This window comes from Anopheles gambiae, chromosome X, assembly GCF_943734735.2.
Source record: "Anopheles gambiae chromosome X, idAnoGambNW_F1_1, whole genome shotgun sequence".
Classification (NCBI taxonomy): domain Eukaryota; kingdom Metazoa; phylum Arthropoda; class Insecta; order Diptera; family Culicidae; genus Anopheles; species Anopheles gambiae.
This window is the reverse complement of record NC_064600.1, coordinates 23,823,664-23,842,196: the sequence shown is the minus strand read 5'-3', so window position 1 is coordinate 23,842,196 and position 18,533 is coordinate 23,823,664. Positions and strand designations below refer to the sequence as shown.

The 18,533-nt window shown below is 44.7% G+C and overlaps 1 protein-coding gene and 1 long non-coding RNA gene across 2 annotated transcripts; one reads left to right on the top strand and one right to left on the bottom strand.

The window, feature by feature from the left end:
* Positions 1 to 1,040: 1,040 nt before the first annotated feature.
* On the bottom strand, positions 1,041 to 16,647 carry LOC133392128 (uncharacterized). Its single transcript, XR_009765468.1, has 3 exons — positions 16,354 to 16,647; positions 2,278 to 2,502; positions 1,041 to 2,219 (listed from the first exon to the last, which is right to left on the bottom strand). It is a non-coding gene; the product is annotated as an uncharacterized LOC133392128 (long non-coding RNA).
* On the top strand, positions 8,461 to 15,049 carry LOC133392119 (uncharacterized). The gene is made up of 2 exons (XM_061650873.1): positions 8,461 to 11,228; positions 14,209 to 15,049. Exons 1-2 carry the CDS (start codon positions 9,330 to 9,332, stop codon positions 14,227 to 14,229), a joined length of 1,920 nt encoding a protein of 639 aa, XP_061506857.1. The 5' UTR covers positions 8,461 to 9,329; the 3' UTR covers positions 14,230 to 15,049.
* Positions 16,648 to 18,533: the final 1,886 nt, after the last annotated feature.

Here is an 18,533-nt window from a genome sequence, read left to right as displayed (position 1 = left end):
GTGCGATGGACGGAAAGCATGTCAAAATCCGCGCTCCTGTACACAGTGGATCCGATTACTACAATTACAAAAACTTTTTTAGTATTGTGCTTCTAGTAATAGTGGACGCTGACTACAATTTTCTGTTCGCGGATGCGAGAGGAAAAGGAGGCATTTCGGATGGAGGAATACTTCGAAACAGTCGATTGTTTCAAAAACTGGAAAACAAGTTGTTGAATATACCTGATCCAGAGCCTTTGCGAGTACCATATAGAGTTCCAGTACCGTACTTCTTGCTAGGAGACTAGGCTTTCGCCTATACCGATTACTGCATCCGTCCATTTGGTGGAATCCATTCACCTGGAAGTTATCAGCGCATTTTCAACTATAGACATTCCCGAGCTCGAATCCCCGTTGAAAATGCGCTGGGAATTGTGACAAACAAATTCGAAGTATTAAGTGGGCAAATACGTCCTCCACCGGATGTAGCAAAACACGTTGTTTTAACGCCATTATATTTACACAATTTCTTGCGTAAAAGTGCTTCAAGGCATATCTACTCGCCACCATCTTCATTCGACAGAGTCGTTAACGGAAACTTGGTACCTGGCGATTGGAGAGCCAATGAAGGGTTAGCAGGTCTGCAAGGTGTTTCGTCAAGGGCACCTGATCGATTGTTGAATATTCGAACGCATATGGCACTAGACTTTAAACATAATTATAATCATTATGGTTGAACTATTAACCATAATGGTCAGGTCGTTGCACAACATGTCAAATAAAAATAAGCCATTGAAATACAACGAATTTGTTTGAATTGATTTATCAACGACATCGTCCTTAACCTTCACTAATAACATGTTATGATATTGATGTGATATTATCTATATATTTGACATTAACCATACAAATTGACCAACACGCTGAAACAGCTACTTTAACGATGAAATGAGTTTCATTGTGATTGTTGGACTCTCAAAACATGAAGACTAACATAAAAAAAATCAACAGAAATATGAAATAAAATGAAATATAACTACATTAATCGATTATAAACGGTTTATTGGCAACAGTTGATTTACTGATCAATGAAGACAAATAATTATATTCCTTAACTAGTAAAAACATATATAATATTTTAATATTGATGTAATATATTGATAATATTACTCTGGTAAACTTAGGGTTCGGATGTGAAAATAAAGTATTTAATAAAAACAAAATTTGTAGAGTTGGAATGCTGGTACAAATCTCGATATGATGCCGGGCTTTTCTGCAGCAAACCATGGTCTTGGCCAAAGTGGGCAAGTTGCACGTAAAAAGGTATTAGTATGTTATAAATATACCATTTGTGACAACGCTGCTTCCGAAAACTTTTTGAAGTGATATCATGTAACAAGATAACACGAAAAAACATAGAGCTTTCAAAGATATATCATATAAGAACAACAACAATGCATATAACCACGCATGAATTGTAACAAACTTAGTTGATTTTGCAACGCATGCAAAATGCTAACTTTTTTAATATAACACATAGGGCAAAAGTTATTGAAGTAACAGAAATGGTACGCGTTGGTACAGTAGCACGTTAAAAGTATGTAATTCTAGGGATAATTTCAACGGTAAATAATTTTGTGAACATTTTATCCTGTATCACATAGTTATTAAATCAATGGATGAACTTATTGAATCCCTGTTTGCATTATAGTTATTATTTTGTATGGTCACCTTGAAACCATAAGCAGGGTCATTCGCCATTTGTTTCACACGACCAAATTATAGCTCATCATTGCACCACAGCAAAAACTATGCCGGTTTGGTACTGTTTAATGAAAATGGTATCAAGCTACCGACTAATTTCCTTCGATTTCGAAATATGAAACTATAGAATTTCAAGGCTGTGACGGTTTTGCGCATTATTTGCGCAAAACGTGGTAGTTAGGAAAATAATTTATTATTTACAATATTTAGCCAATGGCTAAATGTTTTTTTACATTATTATCGATAAAGTAACATAATAAAACCACTTTTCAAAAAAAAGAAAGAGCTAATACATTTCATATCTTAAAGTGTGCAACTAATACATTTAATAACAAAGTGTGCGGTAGATCGATTAACAGAAACAAAAAAACAGATTATTCTTACCGTGTCTGCATGTTCAGCGTCCTCCGACGCATCGTTCATAAACGACAAAGCCTCCCAGGCTGGCCATCGCGGGCGATAAACTTCGGCGTAGGCTAAAATAGTCAACAGGTTAGTTGTAGCCTTTTAGCTTGAATAAAAAAAACAATTTACCTGACCCGGTCTGCATGCTCTGGCGCACTTTGGATCGGTATGACCGATATTTGGCCAGCATGTTGTGCCACATTTTTTTGGCCTCTGCCATGGTCAACCCGACCTCTTCTGACTCATCCATGCGTCATTTTGACGGTCTCGGTTTTTGTAATGCGGAGATTTTTTATTGTAGATGATGTTCTGTTTTTCTACCGCATTAGCCATCCGCAAGCAGAGCTCCACGTCCTGGAATAGTAGTTAAAAAATTAATAAGACGTACGGTGTTTTAATTGTAAAACATAACAAAGAAAAGAACTAAAGAAAACTGGCATAGAAAATGACATGGTTGGATTTTTGGAGGAACACGATCCAACAGACACAGGTGCAGGAACAAAGGAGAAATTAAAAAAAAACCGGTTTAGTAATGAGTTTACGAGAGGCAAGTTGGCAAGAGGCAAAAGGAAAGATAAGTATTACAAACGTGTAATGGCCCTTTAGCGCTGTCTGCTGCATGGGCCTATGTCGACTCCAATTGACGTTTACGAAGTTAACCACGAGGCGTGCGAAAGGGAACGATCGAAGACGACGGCGGCCATCGCGAATTGTAATATTATAAATAGAGGCGAGAGATGCGCTCTCGTCCTTTTTTCCTGCTACCGCGAATAAAGACACGTTCTTTATAGTTCGTTAAAACAAAGTTTTTATAAAACGTGTCTAGTCTATTCAATGCGATTAGGAAAGAAGTTGCATTTGCAACATTCTATAAAGAACGTGTAATACTGCGTATTAGGTGAACTTCTACCGCGTTCGAACTCTAGTTGTCCTTAACAATAAAAACTATCACACGTGAAAATCATTCTACTAGGTCGCCGGTGTGTATTGTTGTGTAAGTCTCGGGAGTGAACCGCGAGTTCGCTAGTAAAACGCGAAGTGTTCATCCGGAGCGTAACGTAAATCGGTGCGAGAAGTGACGCGAATTTAGAAGTGATAAGTTAAAATGTTAAGCAACAGCCCTGAAACAGAAGCCTCCTGCGAACAGCTCGCTGAACACGAGCAGCAAGCTGGACCCACGATGAGATCGAGCGCACGGAGTGGCGGGGCGAAGGAGGCAACGTCTGGGATAGTCGTTCAGCAGCACGAGCAACAAGCGGCGCCGTCGACGAGCTCGATTGTGCGAAACACCGAGGCGAAGGACGCAACGCCAGGAAAGGTGAGAGTATCGGCGACCCCGGATGCGTTAGCAGCTCGTGAGCATGTGGTACGTAGGAGAAGACTTGAGCTTGATCGGTTTGAGTTCGAAGCGGAGAAGGCTCGTAAGGAGATTGAATTCGAGGAACGTGAACTGGAAATTTTGCGGCAATTTGGTCAAGTAGGCTCGTCGGGTCAAGTGGAGAAAACCGTAGCGTGGCTTACCGAGACGGACCGTATCGGTATGGCTACCGGAGTGCAACGCGATGGCGGCAGCGCTGAGCACCATCGCCTGAGTCATCACCCGTTAACACCTACGGGAAGCCGTGCTAGCTTTCCCCCACATTACGATCCGACATGGTTCTATGATCAACGAGCGGCTGAAGAGCAAGAGTATGCGGCGTGGCGTTGCGCGGTGGATAATTCCTTTACGAAAGGTCGTGAAAGCCATCACGTTAGGCAGTACAATTTGAACTCGACAAATGTACAAAATGGTGGTACAAACCACGTGTCATCATCGCCATGCGCCGGCCTCGGAAGCACGGAGCTTAATCAAAGCCATGGGAATGCGCGGCATGCAATCGGAAGTGAACTGCCTTCCTTTAGCGTTGCAATTTCAGAATGGCCAATATTTTATGCGCATTTTAAACGTTCATCTGCTGCTTGTGGCTACACCGAGGAGGAGAACCTTCTGCGTCTGCGAAAGGCTCTTCGTGGACCTGCTTTGGAGGCTGTTGAGGATCTGCTGCTACTTCCTAACAGCTTGAACGAGACGCTAGGTGTCCTGGAAGCGGAATTTGGAAGGCCAGAACTGGTCGTAGACACCTTGATCGAGAAAGTGAGGACGATGCCTGCTCCCAAAATTGAAAAACTGGAAACGATGGCAGCGTTTGGATCAGCTGTACGGAAAATGTGCGCTGCGATTCGAATCTCCGGGCTACGCGACTACCAATGCAACGTCGCGCTTCTGAAGGAACTATCGGCGAAGCTTCCCCCGACTACGCGCTTGGAATGGGGGCGGTACAAACTGCGCCTGTCTGAGGTAACGCTTATGGATTTCGGTAAGTGGATCGCGGAGATAGGAGCGGGCGCAAAGCTAGAGGTGAGTCCCAACACTAACACCGACCAATATAACCGTGGGAATACCGATCGATCACAACCACCTAGAAGGGCCCGGGCGTATTTAAATGTTCATGAAACTACCTCTACTAACGAAGCACCCCGTCAACGCTCATGCCTAATATGTCGCGGTACTTGAAGAAGTCTAGGCGAGTGTTTTAGATTCCTTGATTTGACTCCTACCGATAGGCGAGCATTTGTGAGGAGACAAGAGTTGTGCCGGAAGTGTTTGAAGTTCCATAACAATTCCATAACAATGATGGACCGATCGCATTAAAAACTCGACTCGGTTGGACGATTTATGGTCGATGTCCGATTGCCTCTTCATCCGCTAATAGTGATACACACTGCTTCCACATATGCGAATGTGAAGAAACTGGCAACGAAGCCCTAACTGATGCTGTGAAAAGGTACTTCGCCCTCGAGTCGTTAGGGATTTTCAATCAATCTCCAACGCTAATGTCCACAGATGATACCAGGGCCATTCAGATACTGACAAGGGAGACTCACCTGAAGTCCGGTAGGTTTGAAACCGGGTTGTTATGGAAATACGATGATGTTCGATTACCTTGTAATAAAGACATGGCATTGCGGCGCAACGAATGTTTAAGGAAGAAAATGCGAAGGGATCCTGCATTAGCCAAAGCTATCATAGAAAAAATGAGAGATTACGAGAGGAAGGGATACATTCGACGCGTAGAAAAGGAAGAGTTGGTTGAACGAAAATCACGCGATTGGTATCTGGTTTTTCCGGTAATAAATCAAAACAAGCCGGGAAAGCTTCGAATGGTTTTTGACGCGGACGCAAAAGTTCATGGGGTGAGCCTTAACACCTTTCTTCTCTCAGGACCGGATCAACTAGCAGAACTAATGAGCGTTCTTCATAAATTTCGAGAGTTTCGCGTAGCCGTGGCTGGTGACATCCGCGAAATGTTTTTTCAAATCAACATGAAGAAGGAAGATCAGCGCAGCCAGCTGATCTTCTGGGATGAAAAAGAGACACATAATGCTGAGCCGACAACGTACGCCGTGACTGTTATGACATTTGGTGCAACGTGCTCACCAGGTACAGCTCACTTCGTCAAGAATAATAACGCCGAAAGGTTTGCTGAACAGTTCCCGCGTGCCGTCCATTGTATCAAATACGAGCACTATGTGGACGATATGCTCGCCAGCGCAGAAACGAGCGAAGAAGCGGCGCAGCTTGCTGAGACAGTGCGGCACATCCATGCGGAAGGAAGACTTGAAATACGCAACTGGGTGTCAAATTCTAATGAAGTGTTGGAGCGGCTACGATGGGGAGTCAGCCAGGAGGATGGTCAAGGTGTGGTCATGGACTCGTCGGCGGAAAAAGTATTAGGTATGTGGTGGGAGACTACAACGGATTCCTTTATTTTTCGCCTGAATTTAAAACACGATAAAGGTCTTCTATCTGGTACGCGAATGCCAACGAAGCGGGAAGTACTGCGCACATTGATGCTTGTATACGATCCATTGGGTCTTGTTGGAAATTTTCTAATGTTTATGAAGATTCTGCTTCAGGAAATCTGGCGTGCAGGCTACAGCTGGGACCAACAGATCGATCGGGACTGTGCGGAGAAATGGCTTAAATGGATTAGCGCTTTACCATCACTTCAGTCCGTCCGGATTCCACGTTGCTACCGTGTAAAAACATCCGCCGCGGTGCGAAATGTACAGTTGCACATCTTCTGTGATGCCAGTGAAAATGGGATGGCAGCAGTAGCATACTTTCGTTTCGAAGAGGACAACACAATTGAATGCTTGCTAATAGGGTCGAAAACGCGCGTGAGCCCGTTGAAGTTCTTGTCGATACCGCGACTAGAGCTACAAGCAACAGTGATCGGGGTTCGACTAGCGACGAGCATTGTAAAATATCATCGAATGAAGATCACGCGGAGGATTTCCTGGACAGATTCTAGAAACGTAATGAGCTGGCTGAAATCTGATCATCGCAGATATAGTCCGTTTGTCGCGTTCCGGGTCAGCGAGCTCCTAGAGTCGACAGAGGTAAAGGAGTGGAGGTGGCTTCCTACTAAGGCAAACGTCGCAGACGAAGGAACCAAGTGGCAGAGGATCCCTGATATGAATCCGTCGAGCAGATGGTTTCGAGGGCCCAGTTTTTTATGGAGTCTCGAGGATGAATGGCCCGTTGACAACCATATCTCTAGCGATACACCGGAGGAACTACGCCGTAACGTACTCCATCATTCCGTGACTGATCCACTAATCACGTTTGATAGATTTTCCAGATGGACGAGGCTTGAAATATCGATAGGCTACGTGGTCCGGTTCGTTAACAATGCTCGACATCGGCTGACCGAAACGCCAGTAACCCGAGCACCGCTGACACAGGAGGAACTCTTGGCATCCGAACGCATTATATTTGCTCAAGTTCAGCTGGAAGCGTTCCCAAAAGAAGTAAAGTTGCTGAAGCAGCAAGCAAGGGAAGAAAGAGAAGTGAACAGAGCACTACAGAAAAGCAGCGCCCTTTACAAATTGTCGCCGGAGCTGGACGATTGTGGGTTAATAAGGATGCGAGGACGTCTGGATATCTGCTCAATAGCTAGTGAACCGTTGAGAAAGCTGGTGATCCTGCCACGCCGACATCACGTTACCGGGCTGATCCTTCTGGCATATCACGTGAAATATCGTCACTGCAACCATCGTACCGCTGTAAACGAGCTTCGAGGGAGGTACTACATACCACGAGTCTTGGCCGAGTATAACCGAATACGGCATTCTTGTCAGTACTGTAAAAATTCGAATGCAGCACCGAAACCACCAATGATGGGTAGTATACCGAGATGCCGAACGGCGGTTGGACAATGTGCATTTACTTATACTGGGCTGGACTATTTCGGACCGATGTTAATGGTCGTGGGACGTAGAACAGAAAAACGATGGGGAGTTATCTTTACGTGCCTCACAACCCGGGCAATCCACTTGGAACTGGCGCATTCTCTCAATACGACATCGTGCATCTTGGCCATACGTCGCTTCGTGGCACGGCGCGGGCCTCCGAGAGAAATCATAAGCGACCGTGGGACAAACTTCATCGGAGCGTCAAGGGAACTGAAGGAGGCAGTATCAGAGGTAAACGAAGATGAATTAATTTGTGAGTTCTCTACTTCAACTTTTAGATGGACGTTTAACCCCCCTACAGCACCCCACTTTGGTGGATGCTGGGAGCGCCTGGTACGATCTGTGAAGCAAATCTTGTGCAAGTCCAACCTGCCACGACTCCCATCGGATGAAGTGCTGCAGTCTACCTTAGCCGAAGTGGAGATGATTATAAACTCGCGGCCGCTAGCATATGTACCACTAAACGATGAGATGGACATGCCTGTAACGCCTAATCACCTTCTATTAGGCAGCTCCGACGGTACCAAGCGCTCTGTCCCGTTTGATGATTCACCAGCGGCGGTATCAGCAACGTGGAGAACAACGCAGCGGAACGCTGACATCTTCTGGAAGAGGTGGGTCGCGGATTACCTGCCCACACTCACCCGCCGCTCGAAATGGTTCCAGTCGGTACGGCCCATCAAAGAAGGAGATGTCGTGATCATCGTGGACGCAAACCTGCCCCGCAATACCTGGCCAAAGGGGCGCGTGCTAGCAGTAGTGCGATCTGGAGATGGACAGGTCAGACGAGCCACGGTGCAAACAGTGAACGGAATTTTAGAGCGACCAGCTACAAAACTCGCAGTGCTGGACGTGAAACCCATGGAAGACGAAGAAAGTGGCAAGGTTCCCGATGTTACTAAGGATTGCGAGGGATAGGAGCCCTGGGGCACCAAACAGCGATACGGGTTTTAAAGTGATAACGAGCGGTTTTCACTGATGGGGAGAATATTACAAACGTGTAATGGCCCTGTTAGCGCCTAGAGGTATGCAGAAAGGTAATAGCATACAAGTAGCCATAATTTTAGTCCATAACGATTAGAGTTAGTTAGTGTTAGTGAGAACGTGTATCGATCTGATGAAATAAATGTTAGAGTCTAAGTTGAACCACGGTCGAGAACACATCGGTTTCTTTTGATTGAGCTATTGAACATTTGGTCCTTCGAATAAAAGGGAGTAAGCGAGTTGTAAAAATCGCAATAGAATTCGGGACACTTAGATTCTCATCACAAGATCGCTGCGATTGTATCGTTTTTTTTGCTTGTGCTGAATCCACGAGATTGTTTGTGAGTGGAAGAGTGTAGGCGTACGATTTGCCGGTGCATGCCTTTATGTGCGTGTTTTTTTTTTACGTGAGTGCACATGAAGGGGCATAGAGTTTGGTGACTATTGTTACACTTTTCCGGGAGTCGGCGGCTTAGAGTGCAGAAGTAAGCGAACGATAACAGTGCGTAAGCGTAATTTTGTGCGTGTACCGTTTTTTTCTTAGCTTTAGCAATCGTGCTAGCGATTTGTGCGTGTGCGTTAGTTCGGCCATAGCGTGGGTCCGATTTACAGAGGTGCGCGTAACTATAGGTGACGTAAAATTGTTTTTTTGTTGATTGCTAGAAAACTACACACATTTGTGTTGGACCTGCTCCTGAGTTGGGATGAGAAGTGTATTTCGGCCAATTCGCGGGTCCGAATGCTAGGAGTGGTAAAATCGTGTGAAAATTAGAACAAGTTTAGCGTCGGAAAGATCGTTGCTAGGACAATCAGTTTGCGGTTATTGTGTTTCGGCCATCGTGACCAAGTTGGCGTCAGTGTTCGCCATCGCAATTTGAGGAGTGTCATTGAACTTTAAAATGCCGAAAGCATCGAAAGAAGCAGAAAAAATGGTGCCGTGGATAAGAATTTACCAAGATCGATTGGCAGGTCTAGAGCAATTTGAAGAATTTATGGATAATTATGTGGATGCACAACGTGGTGAATTAAGTAGTCAGCTTTTGTCCTTGGAAGAGGCAAAAAAGACTTTTGAAAGTGTGCGGGAAAAGTTGTTATTGGAGTATGATGAGTGTGATGAGGTACAGTTAAGAAGTGAGAGGAAGGAGTTTCAAAGAAAGTATCACAAAGTGAAAGGTTTTCTGTTAGAAAAACAAGGACGAGATGAAAGTGTACGACCGATCGCGAACAGTACTATGACGAACACAATATTTTCGAGTTCACAAGTGCGTTTACCGAAAATAGAGCTTCCTACGTTTAGTGGTGATATTACGCAATGGATGAGTTTTAAGGATCGTTTCGAATCGATGGTGCACGAGGTAGTGGAGTTGTCTGAAGTTATGAAGCTGCAATATTTACTGGCGTCGCTGAGAGGAGATGTAGCTCGACAATTTGAACATGTTCAACTTGTGGGGGAGAACTATTCGAGTACATGGAAGGCGCTTTTGAAGCGTTTCGATGATGAAAAGAAGCTGAAGCGCGAGTATTTTAAGGCGCTCATGGATCTTCAACCAATGGCAGCAGCAACACCCGAAGAGTTGACTCGAATCGTGAATGAATCTCGACGGTTGGTGCGGGGAATGGAACGACTAAAGGAGCCAGTATCAAAATGGGCTACACCTTTAACAAGTCTGGTAAGATGCAAAATTCATCAGGATACGTTAATGGCATACGAAATCTTTGCAGCTGACACGGAAGACAATTTTGATGACCTGATGGAATTCTGTGAAAAGAGGATAAAGATTTTGAACAACACCGTTACCGATGGGACAAACAGAATATCTACAAAAGCAGCTAATGAACCCATTTCAAGTCGTGCAGAGAACAACGGGCAGAGAAAGAAGGGAACGAAACCGAACGCAACTTTAGTATGTGCGAGCCAAGCACACAAAGCCGTTACAAAATGTTGCATTGTATGCCAGGGTGATCATCCAGTAGCAAGGTGTCCATCATTTGAGCGGCTCTCAGGAATAGAACGCCAGGAAGTAGTCAAAAAGAATGCACTATGTTTCAATTGCTTGACCAAAAATCATCGATCTATTTTCTGCCGTTCATCAACAAGATGTGAGAAGTGCAAGGGACGTCATCATATGTTATTATGTAATCGTATTGCCTTTCCAACCCCACCAAGTCGAGAAGAAACTATAAACGCTACAACGCATGTAAAAGCTGCCAAGGAGCAGATGGTCTGGTTGTCGACAGCACGAGTTTTAGTGTGCAATGAACATGGCGAGGAGATGATTGCTAGAGCATTATTAGATCAAGGTTCCCAGTCAAATTTTATCAGTGAGCAATTAGTGCAGCAGTTGAGACTGAGAAAACGACGACTTGCAAGACCATTATCGGGAATCGCAGCAGTAGAAGTAAGGGCTGTATCCGTTGTGACAGCAATCGTCAAGTCACGTGTAGCTGAGTTTGCCGCAACGCTTGATTGTTTGGTACTACCAAAGGTGACATCGGATTTTCCTTTTCGCACGAAAAACACGGAAAGGTGGAATATGCCGGTAGGAGTAACGTTAGCAGATCCAGCATTTTTCCGTAGTGATAAGATTGATATGCTGATTGGAGGAGAGCTGTTTGCTGAGCTGTTACAACAAGGGCAGTTACGTATTGCCCCACATTTGCCTAAGTTACTGGAGACGAGCTTTGGTTGGATAGTCAGCGGTAAAGAAGAGAATCAGCATGATACCAGTATGAGCAACCAGATGGCATGTTCCTGCATCAATGAAGAAGAAGACTTGAGCAGCTTGTTGGAGAAACTGGTGAGTTTGGAAGCTATACCTGAAGATCGAATTCTTTCCAGCGATGACCAGGAATGCGAGAGATGGTACCAAGAATCTACCAAACGAACAGAAGAGGGAAGATACATCGTTCAGCTGCCAAAGGTCAGTGATTTTATGCACAAGATGGGAGATTCACGACCAGTAGCTAAGAAACGGTTTACTGCGTTGGAACGTCGTATGAGGAATGATGCGAATTTGAGCGAAGCATATAAAAGGTTCATGTCTGAGTATTTGGAGTTAGGACATATGAGCAAGGTTTGCATGTATGACGAAGACGAGTTAAAGGAAAATACACCATGTTTTTATCTTCCACATCATGCTGTGTGGAAAGCAGATAGTACTACAACTAAATGCCGAGTGGTGTTTGATGCATCTTGTAAATGCAGGACAGGTCACAGCTTAAATGATCTCCTGTTAGCAGGACCTAGGTTGCAAGAGGACATAGAGCCAATATTACTGCGTTTCAGAATGAAAGCAGTCGCAATGGTTGCAGACATTGAGAAGATGTATAGACAAGTCCTAGTGTCGGAGAGTGACAGAAATCTTCAGCGAATCTTATGGAGGGAAGATAGCAGTCATCCAATTGCCGTTTATCAACTAAACACGGTTACCTATGGAACTACATGCGCTCCATACTTGGCAATACGCACATTAAGGAAGATATTTGAAGACCATGAGAATGAATTTCCAATGGCAAAGACATGGTATGATGACTTTTATGTCGACGATTTGCTGTCCGGAGCAGAAACAGAGGCAGAAGCGATACACATTCGTGATCAAGTGATAGAAATGATGGATCGAGCAGGATTCAAGTTGAGAAAGTGGGCATCCAATCGTGCATCAGCTTTAGACGGATTACCCAATGAAGAGTTGGCTCAACCTGAACAGAAGGAGAGGAGTCTCGATACGAAACCCATAAGCACGTTAGGCTTAACTTGGGACCCAAAGACAGATCGATTGAGGGTACGAGTTCCCTGTGTAGATGTATCGAAGCCACCGACAAAAAGTCAAGTGATGGGAAGTATTGCCAAGATATACGATCCATTAGGTTTTGTGGACCCTATAAAGATGGTGGCAAAACTTTTTATGCAACGGTTGTGGACGTTGAAGGAGGCGCACGGATCAATGTGGCCATGGGACAAGGAATTACCAGAAGTATTGCAAAAGCAATGGGCAACGTTTTGCAGCCACTTGGGAGAGTTGAATAACGTAAGTGTTCCACGATTTACCAATCCTACGATGAGCGACGATTTACAATACCACATTTTCTGTGATGCATCGGAGAAAGGATATGGGGCATGTGCATATTTGAGGTGCAAGACAGAAGAAATATGTGTGGCTAATCTGCTTGTATCTAAGTCCAAGGTGGCACCTCTCGCGAAACGACTTACAATTGCAAGACTGGAACTTTGTGCAGCATTGTTGGCGAGCAACTTATACAATTTTATTAGAAAAGCAAGATTGCCGGAAGCACCATGCTATCTGTGGACGGATTCGATGACCACATGGTATTGGATCACCTCACCTCATCAAGGTTGGAAAACGTTTGTGGCAAATAGGACGGCCAAAATCCAATCTCTTACTAACGGATGCCAGTGGAGGCATGTCCCAGGCATTGAAAATCCCGCAGACTTGGTATCGAGAGGATGTCAGCCAGCAGCCTTAGTGGAGTGCCAGCTATGGTGGTCGGGGCCATCGTGGTTAGTAAAAAATGAGGATGAGTGGCCAAGATCAGCATTTACTAAACCAGCAGAGGCGACAGGAGAAGAGAAGACAACAGCTGCATTGGTGTCAACCGAAGTTCAGAGTGGTTGGGATGAACTCTTTTCTAAATATTCTACATACAGTAAACTTCGTCGAGTTGTTGGATACTGCGTACGGTTTTTAGACAACGTAAGGGGAGGCTCCAAAACGAAGAAGAGAGGGCTTGTGATTGAACGTCTCACTAGCGAGGAAATACAAAGGTCAGAAAAGATGCTGTGTAGAATGGCACAAATGGATGGATTTGCCCAAGAGATGAAGGAGTTGAAGGCTGGAAAGGGAGTGGCCCGTTCCTCAGCAGTACGAGTATGTGATCCATGGATTGATGAGGAAGGTCTGATGCGCGTGAATGGCAGACTACGGCATGCGGAAACAAGCCATTCGATGAAGTACCCGATAATCATTCCGAAAGGACATATGTTGGCGAAATTGCTGGCATACTATTGCCACATAAAGTATCATCATGCAGGCCCACAAATGATGCTATCTACATTGCGTCAGGAATTTTGGATCATCGGTGCAAGGTCAGTGGTCAAGACGATTTATAATCGGTGCATTAGATGTTTTAGGTGCAACCCGAAATCTACTGAACAACCGATGGGAGATTTGCCGAAATGTAGAGTTTCCCAAGCAAAGCCGTTTGCAGTATCTGGTGTCGACTATTGTGGTCCAGTTTTCTTGAAGGGGAGCCATCGGCGAGCAGCTCCAGTGAAGGCGTTTATTGCAGTGTTTGTGTGTTTTGTTACACGCGCAGTGCACCTGGAATTGGTGTCCGACCTAAGCACACCAGCGTTTCTGGCAGCATTACGGAGATTTATCGCTAGAAGAGGAACGGTAACGGAAATTCATTCTGACAATGGTACCAACTTCAAGGGAGCAGCGAATGAGTTGAACAAGTTGTATGAGCTCTTCAACTCTACTGATCATCAGCAAAGTATTTGGACCTGGACAGCTGAACAGCAGATCAGATGGAAGTTTATCCCGCCTCGCGCGCCACACTTTGGAGGCTTATGGGAAGCAGCAGTGAAATCAATGAAGCGTCATTTACTGCGTGTGTTGGGCACATCATCGGTGTCACACGAAGACATGGTGACACTATTGGCCGAGATTGAGTCTTGTTTGAATTCCCGTCCGATTTCACCATTGTCGGACAGTCCAAATGATTATGAAGTACTAACGCCAGGTCATTTTCTCACAGGTTCAAATATGCAACATTTAGCGGAAGTAGACGTAAAAAACATCCCCGAGAACCGCTTGAACCATTGGAGACACGTTCAACATCGACTACAGCATTTTTGGAAGCGTTGGCATGTGGAATATCTTCAACAGCTGCAGACTAGACCCAAATGGAGAGGCCCAGTACGACTGATCGGTCCTGGAATGATGGTAATCGTACGAGAAGATAATGTGCCACCGCTAAAATGGCCATTAGCGAGAATAATCGATGTACACCCAGGACCAGACGGCACCGTAAGAGTAGTCACGTTGCGTACACCACAAGCAAAAGAACTAAAGAGGCCAGTTAGTAGAGTTTGCGTACTACCATTGGAAGACAATGAACTTTATACGATGAAAGGAAACACATGAACTGAGGCGACAATCTCGTGTGACAGTTTTTTTTGTCGAGTTAAACATTTGGTTAGTTTTTGTCGAGTTAAACATTTGGTTAGTTTTTTGTCGAGTTAAGGTTTTTTTCCTATAATCTACGAAAGTGAGGAGCATAATCTATTATAAAATATTATCTATTGTATTATATGAAGTATTATGAATTCTGAAGCATGTTGCATGAAATCGAATGTGGCTCATAAATAGCACAGTTTTTTTGATCATAGAAGTGAAGTACTTAAGGGATTGAATTATGTTGACGTGAATTGTAAAATTTTCAATTTTGGTGGTCGGGAAATGTTAGCGCCTAGAGGTATGCAGAAAGGTAATAGCATACAAGTAGCCATAATTTTAGTCCATAACGATTAGAGTTAGTTAGTGTTAGTGAGAACGTGTATCGATCTGATGAAATAAATGTTAGAGTCTAAGTTGAACCACGGTCGAGAACACATCGGTTTCTTTTGATTGAGCTATTGAACAGGCCCTTTAGCGCTGTCTGCTGCATGGGCCTATGTCGACTCCAATTGACGTTTACGAAGTTAACCACGAGGCGCGCGAAAGGGAACGATCGAAGACGACGGCGGCCATCGCGAATTGTAATATTCGGGGCGACTATGGGGTTCGAACGACGAGATCCGTTCGCCGCGGTTGTCAGAAGGTGCTCACTTGGCGCTCAGTTTTAAAATAACGTACCATTGAGAGCCTGTAAGAAGCGCGTGAAAGAATGAGTTCTACCTGCCGGGGTCGAACGTTCCCGTTTGTATGGGGAGAAATCCACGAGGTTTTGCGCCGCGGATTTGGAACGAATGTTGGTTTCAATGTAACGTTTTGCTTTAAATTTTGCTTTAAATGATTGAAGTGAATTGAACTTAGAGGTATGTAACATTTTGAAAATGTTTTGTGATCAATTTCCAATGAAATATATTTTCATCAGTTTTGAAAATGTATATAAAAAACATAAAATATATCGGAATATAAATATACATACAAATATCTATAATAATATAGTTATATAAATACAATATATATATATATATATATATATATATATATATATATATATATATATATATATATATATATATATATATATATATATATATATATATATATATATATATATATATATATATATATATATATATATATATATATATATATATATATATATATATATATATATATATATATATATAAAGAAAGTGAGTTAAGCTGCCTTATAATTATAATTGATGAAAAAAAATTTTTTAAAATTGATAACAAATCATCCAATAATGATGTATCGAATGAAATCCAATACCAACGGCAAAAAAAATCAAAATTCAAAACATAACTATCCTTAAATCGTAGATATAATCGTCTTTAAATGCTTGACAGTTGTATCTCATGATTCTCATTCTCTCATGAGCGTCGAACGGATTTCGTCGTTCGAAGCCGGTAGTCGCCCCGATTATAAATAGAGGCGAAAGATGCGCTCTCGTCCTTTTTTCCTGCTACCGCGAATAAAGACACGGTCTTTATAGTTCGTTAAAACAAAGTTTTTTAAAACGTGTCTAGTCTATTCAATGCGATTAGGAAAGAAGTTGCATTTGCAACAATAAGTGTGGCGCTACCCTGGGGTAAATTCTTAAACCATGTAAGCACCACTACTACGAGCAACGGCAGTTGCAGCGATCTAGTTTTAACCTCATCCAACATAGTCACTCAGCCGTTGTTAATTAAGTACACCCATACTCACCTCTCGCATATATTTACGCGGTTTCCGTCCTGATCCCGAAGCCAGTCCTGCTCCCGATGTCATGTCTGATCCCGATGTCATGCCTGATCCCGATGCCAGCCCTATTCCCGAAGCCCGTCCTGATACCGGTGCCAGTTAGTGATGGGTAACCGGACTCGCACCCACGGCTCGAAATCGCTTCCGAGCATTGCTACTCCGGCTCCGATTCCGAAAAATTCAAACCGTCGATTCCGCCCGGAGCCGTCCGGAGCCGACGGAGCCGTCCGGAGCAGTCGGAGCCGTCCGGAGCCGTCCGGAGCCGCTAGTCGGCAGCTGGAGCCGTCGGAGCCGTCGGAGCCGTCCGGAGTCGTCGGAGCCGTTGAAGCCGTTGGAGCCGTTGGAGCTGTCCGGAATCGTTGAGGCCGTTGGAGCCGTCCGGAGCCGTCGGAGCCGTTGGAGCCGTCGGAGCCGCTAGTCGGCAACTGGAGCCGGTCGGAGCCGTCGTAGCAGTTGGAGCCGACGGAGCCGTCGTAGCAGTTGGAGCCGACGGAGCCGGTTAGAGCCGTCTGGAGCCGGTCGGAGCCGTCGTAGTAGTCGTTGGAGCCGACGGAGCCGTCGTAGTCGTTGGAGCCAACGGAACCGGTTGGAGACGTTGGGGCCGACGGGGCCGTCGAAGCCGACGGAGCCTGTTCGAGCCGTCGGAGTCGTTGTAATAGTCGGAAGTATTCTTAAGCGATTTAATTTCCCGATATCAGCGATGATTTCATTTAAAAAAACAGCTTACGAGTAAAAAAAGAGTCTTCTTCATTTATTGCTCTGAAGTTTTTTTTTGTATTTTTTTAAACAATAAAGTCAAAAACAATTGTTTGCTCCGTATATATAGAGAAAAACTATGAATCAAACTATTATTGATCTTTATTTTCATAAAAGATGGACGGATGATTCATAGTTATATTCTTTGTCTTGTCCATGTGCCATCATGTTATTCGGTAAAAAACAAGTGCGGCCTAAACCATACACGTTAGTCGAAGTAAACAACCGTGCAAAACTGCCATAATTACACTCGTCTGCCTCGTTGTCTCGTATTTTATCAAACCCACCTCCCGTCATAGTTCTATTGCTCCTTGACCTCCTAATTTGATTCATTTTTTTCCTATATATATACGGAGCAAACAATTATTTTTGGCTTTATTTTTGAAACAAAAAAACACACAAAAAAACTTCATATCAATAAATGAAGAAGACTCTTTTTTACTCGTAAGCTGTTTTTTAAAATAAAATTATCACTAATATCGGGAAATTAATGCGCTTCAGAATGCTTCCGACTATTACACCTACTCCGACGGCTCCAACTGGCTCCAACTGGCTCCAACTGGCTCCGTCGGTTTCGACGGCCCCAACGGCTCCAACCGGCTCCGTCGGCTCCAACTGCTACGACGGCTCCGACTGGCTCCAGCTGCCGACTAACGGCTCCGGACAGCTTCGACGGCTCCGACGGCTCCGACGGCTCCAACGGCTCCAACGGCTCCAACGGCTCCGACGGCTCCAACGGCTCCGACGGCTCCGACGGCTCCGGACGGCTCCGACGGCTCCGACGGCTCCGACGGCTCCGGACGACACCGACGGCTCCGACGGCTCCGGACGGCTCCGGACGGCTCCGAGGTTGGAGTTTTGCACCTACCTTCCGGAACCGCTTCCAATTTTGGCGGAGTCATTCGGAAGCGATTCCGGATTTTTGTTGAATTTACCCATCACTAGTGCCAGTACTGATACCGGTACCCGTCCTGATACTGGTGCCAGTACTGATATCGTTGCTAGTCCAGGTCCCGATTGCTGTACCGATTTCGATCGCTGTCCTGACGCCGTTCCCGGTCCTGAGACGTTCTGATTTACATTCATTTTTTTTAAATGTTTTGTTTGGTTCTGCTAAAATAATATACACTAGTGTTGGGTCATACGATTCATTTCACGACCCGACCCGGAGTCGGGTGCAAGCCAGTCGGAATCGATTCCGACCCGTGGGTGCAGCGGGTGCGCTAGGTCGGAGTCGGAATCAAATCCGACCCGCGGGTACAATGAGTTCGGGTCGACCCGAAAGATCAGTAGGTGCGAGAAAGCATAAGCGACTCCGACCCGTTGGTGCAGCGAGTTCGGGTCGGGTCGGGTCACGGTAGGTTCAGTTTGACCCTAGGGTGCAGCGA

What these genes read in the sequence shown, in the direction of transcription:
- LOC133392119 (XM_061650873.1), top strand. Translation starts at nt 9,330, where the DNA reads ATGCCGAAAGCATCGAAAGAAGCAGAAAAAATGGTGCCGTGGATAAGA. An exon ending in GCAGCTTGTTGGAGAAACTG is followed by an intron (nt 11,229 to 14,208) that starts GTGAGTTTGGAA and finishes ATTTTCTCACAG; the next exon opens with GTTCAAATATGCAACATTTA.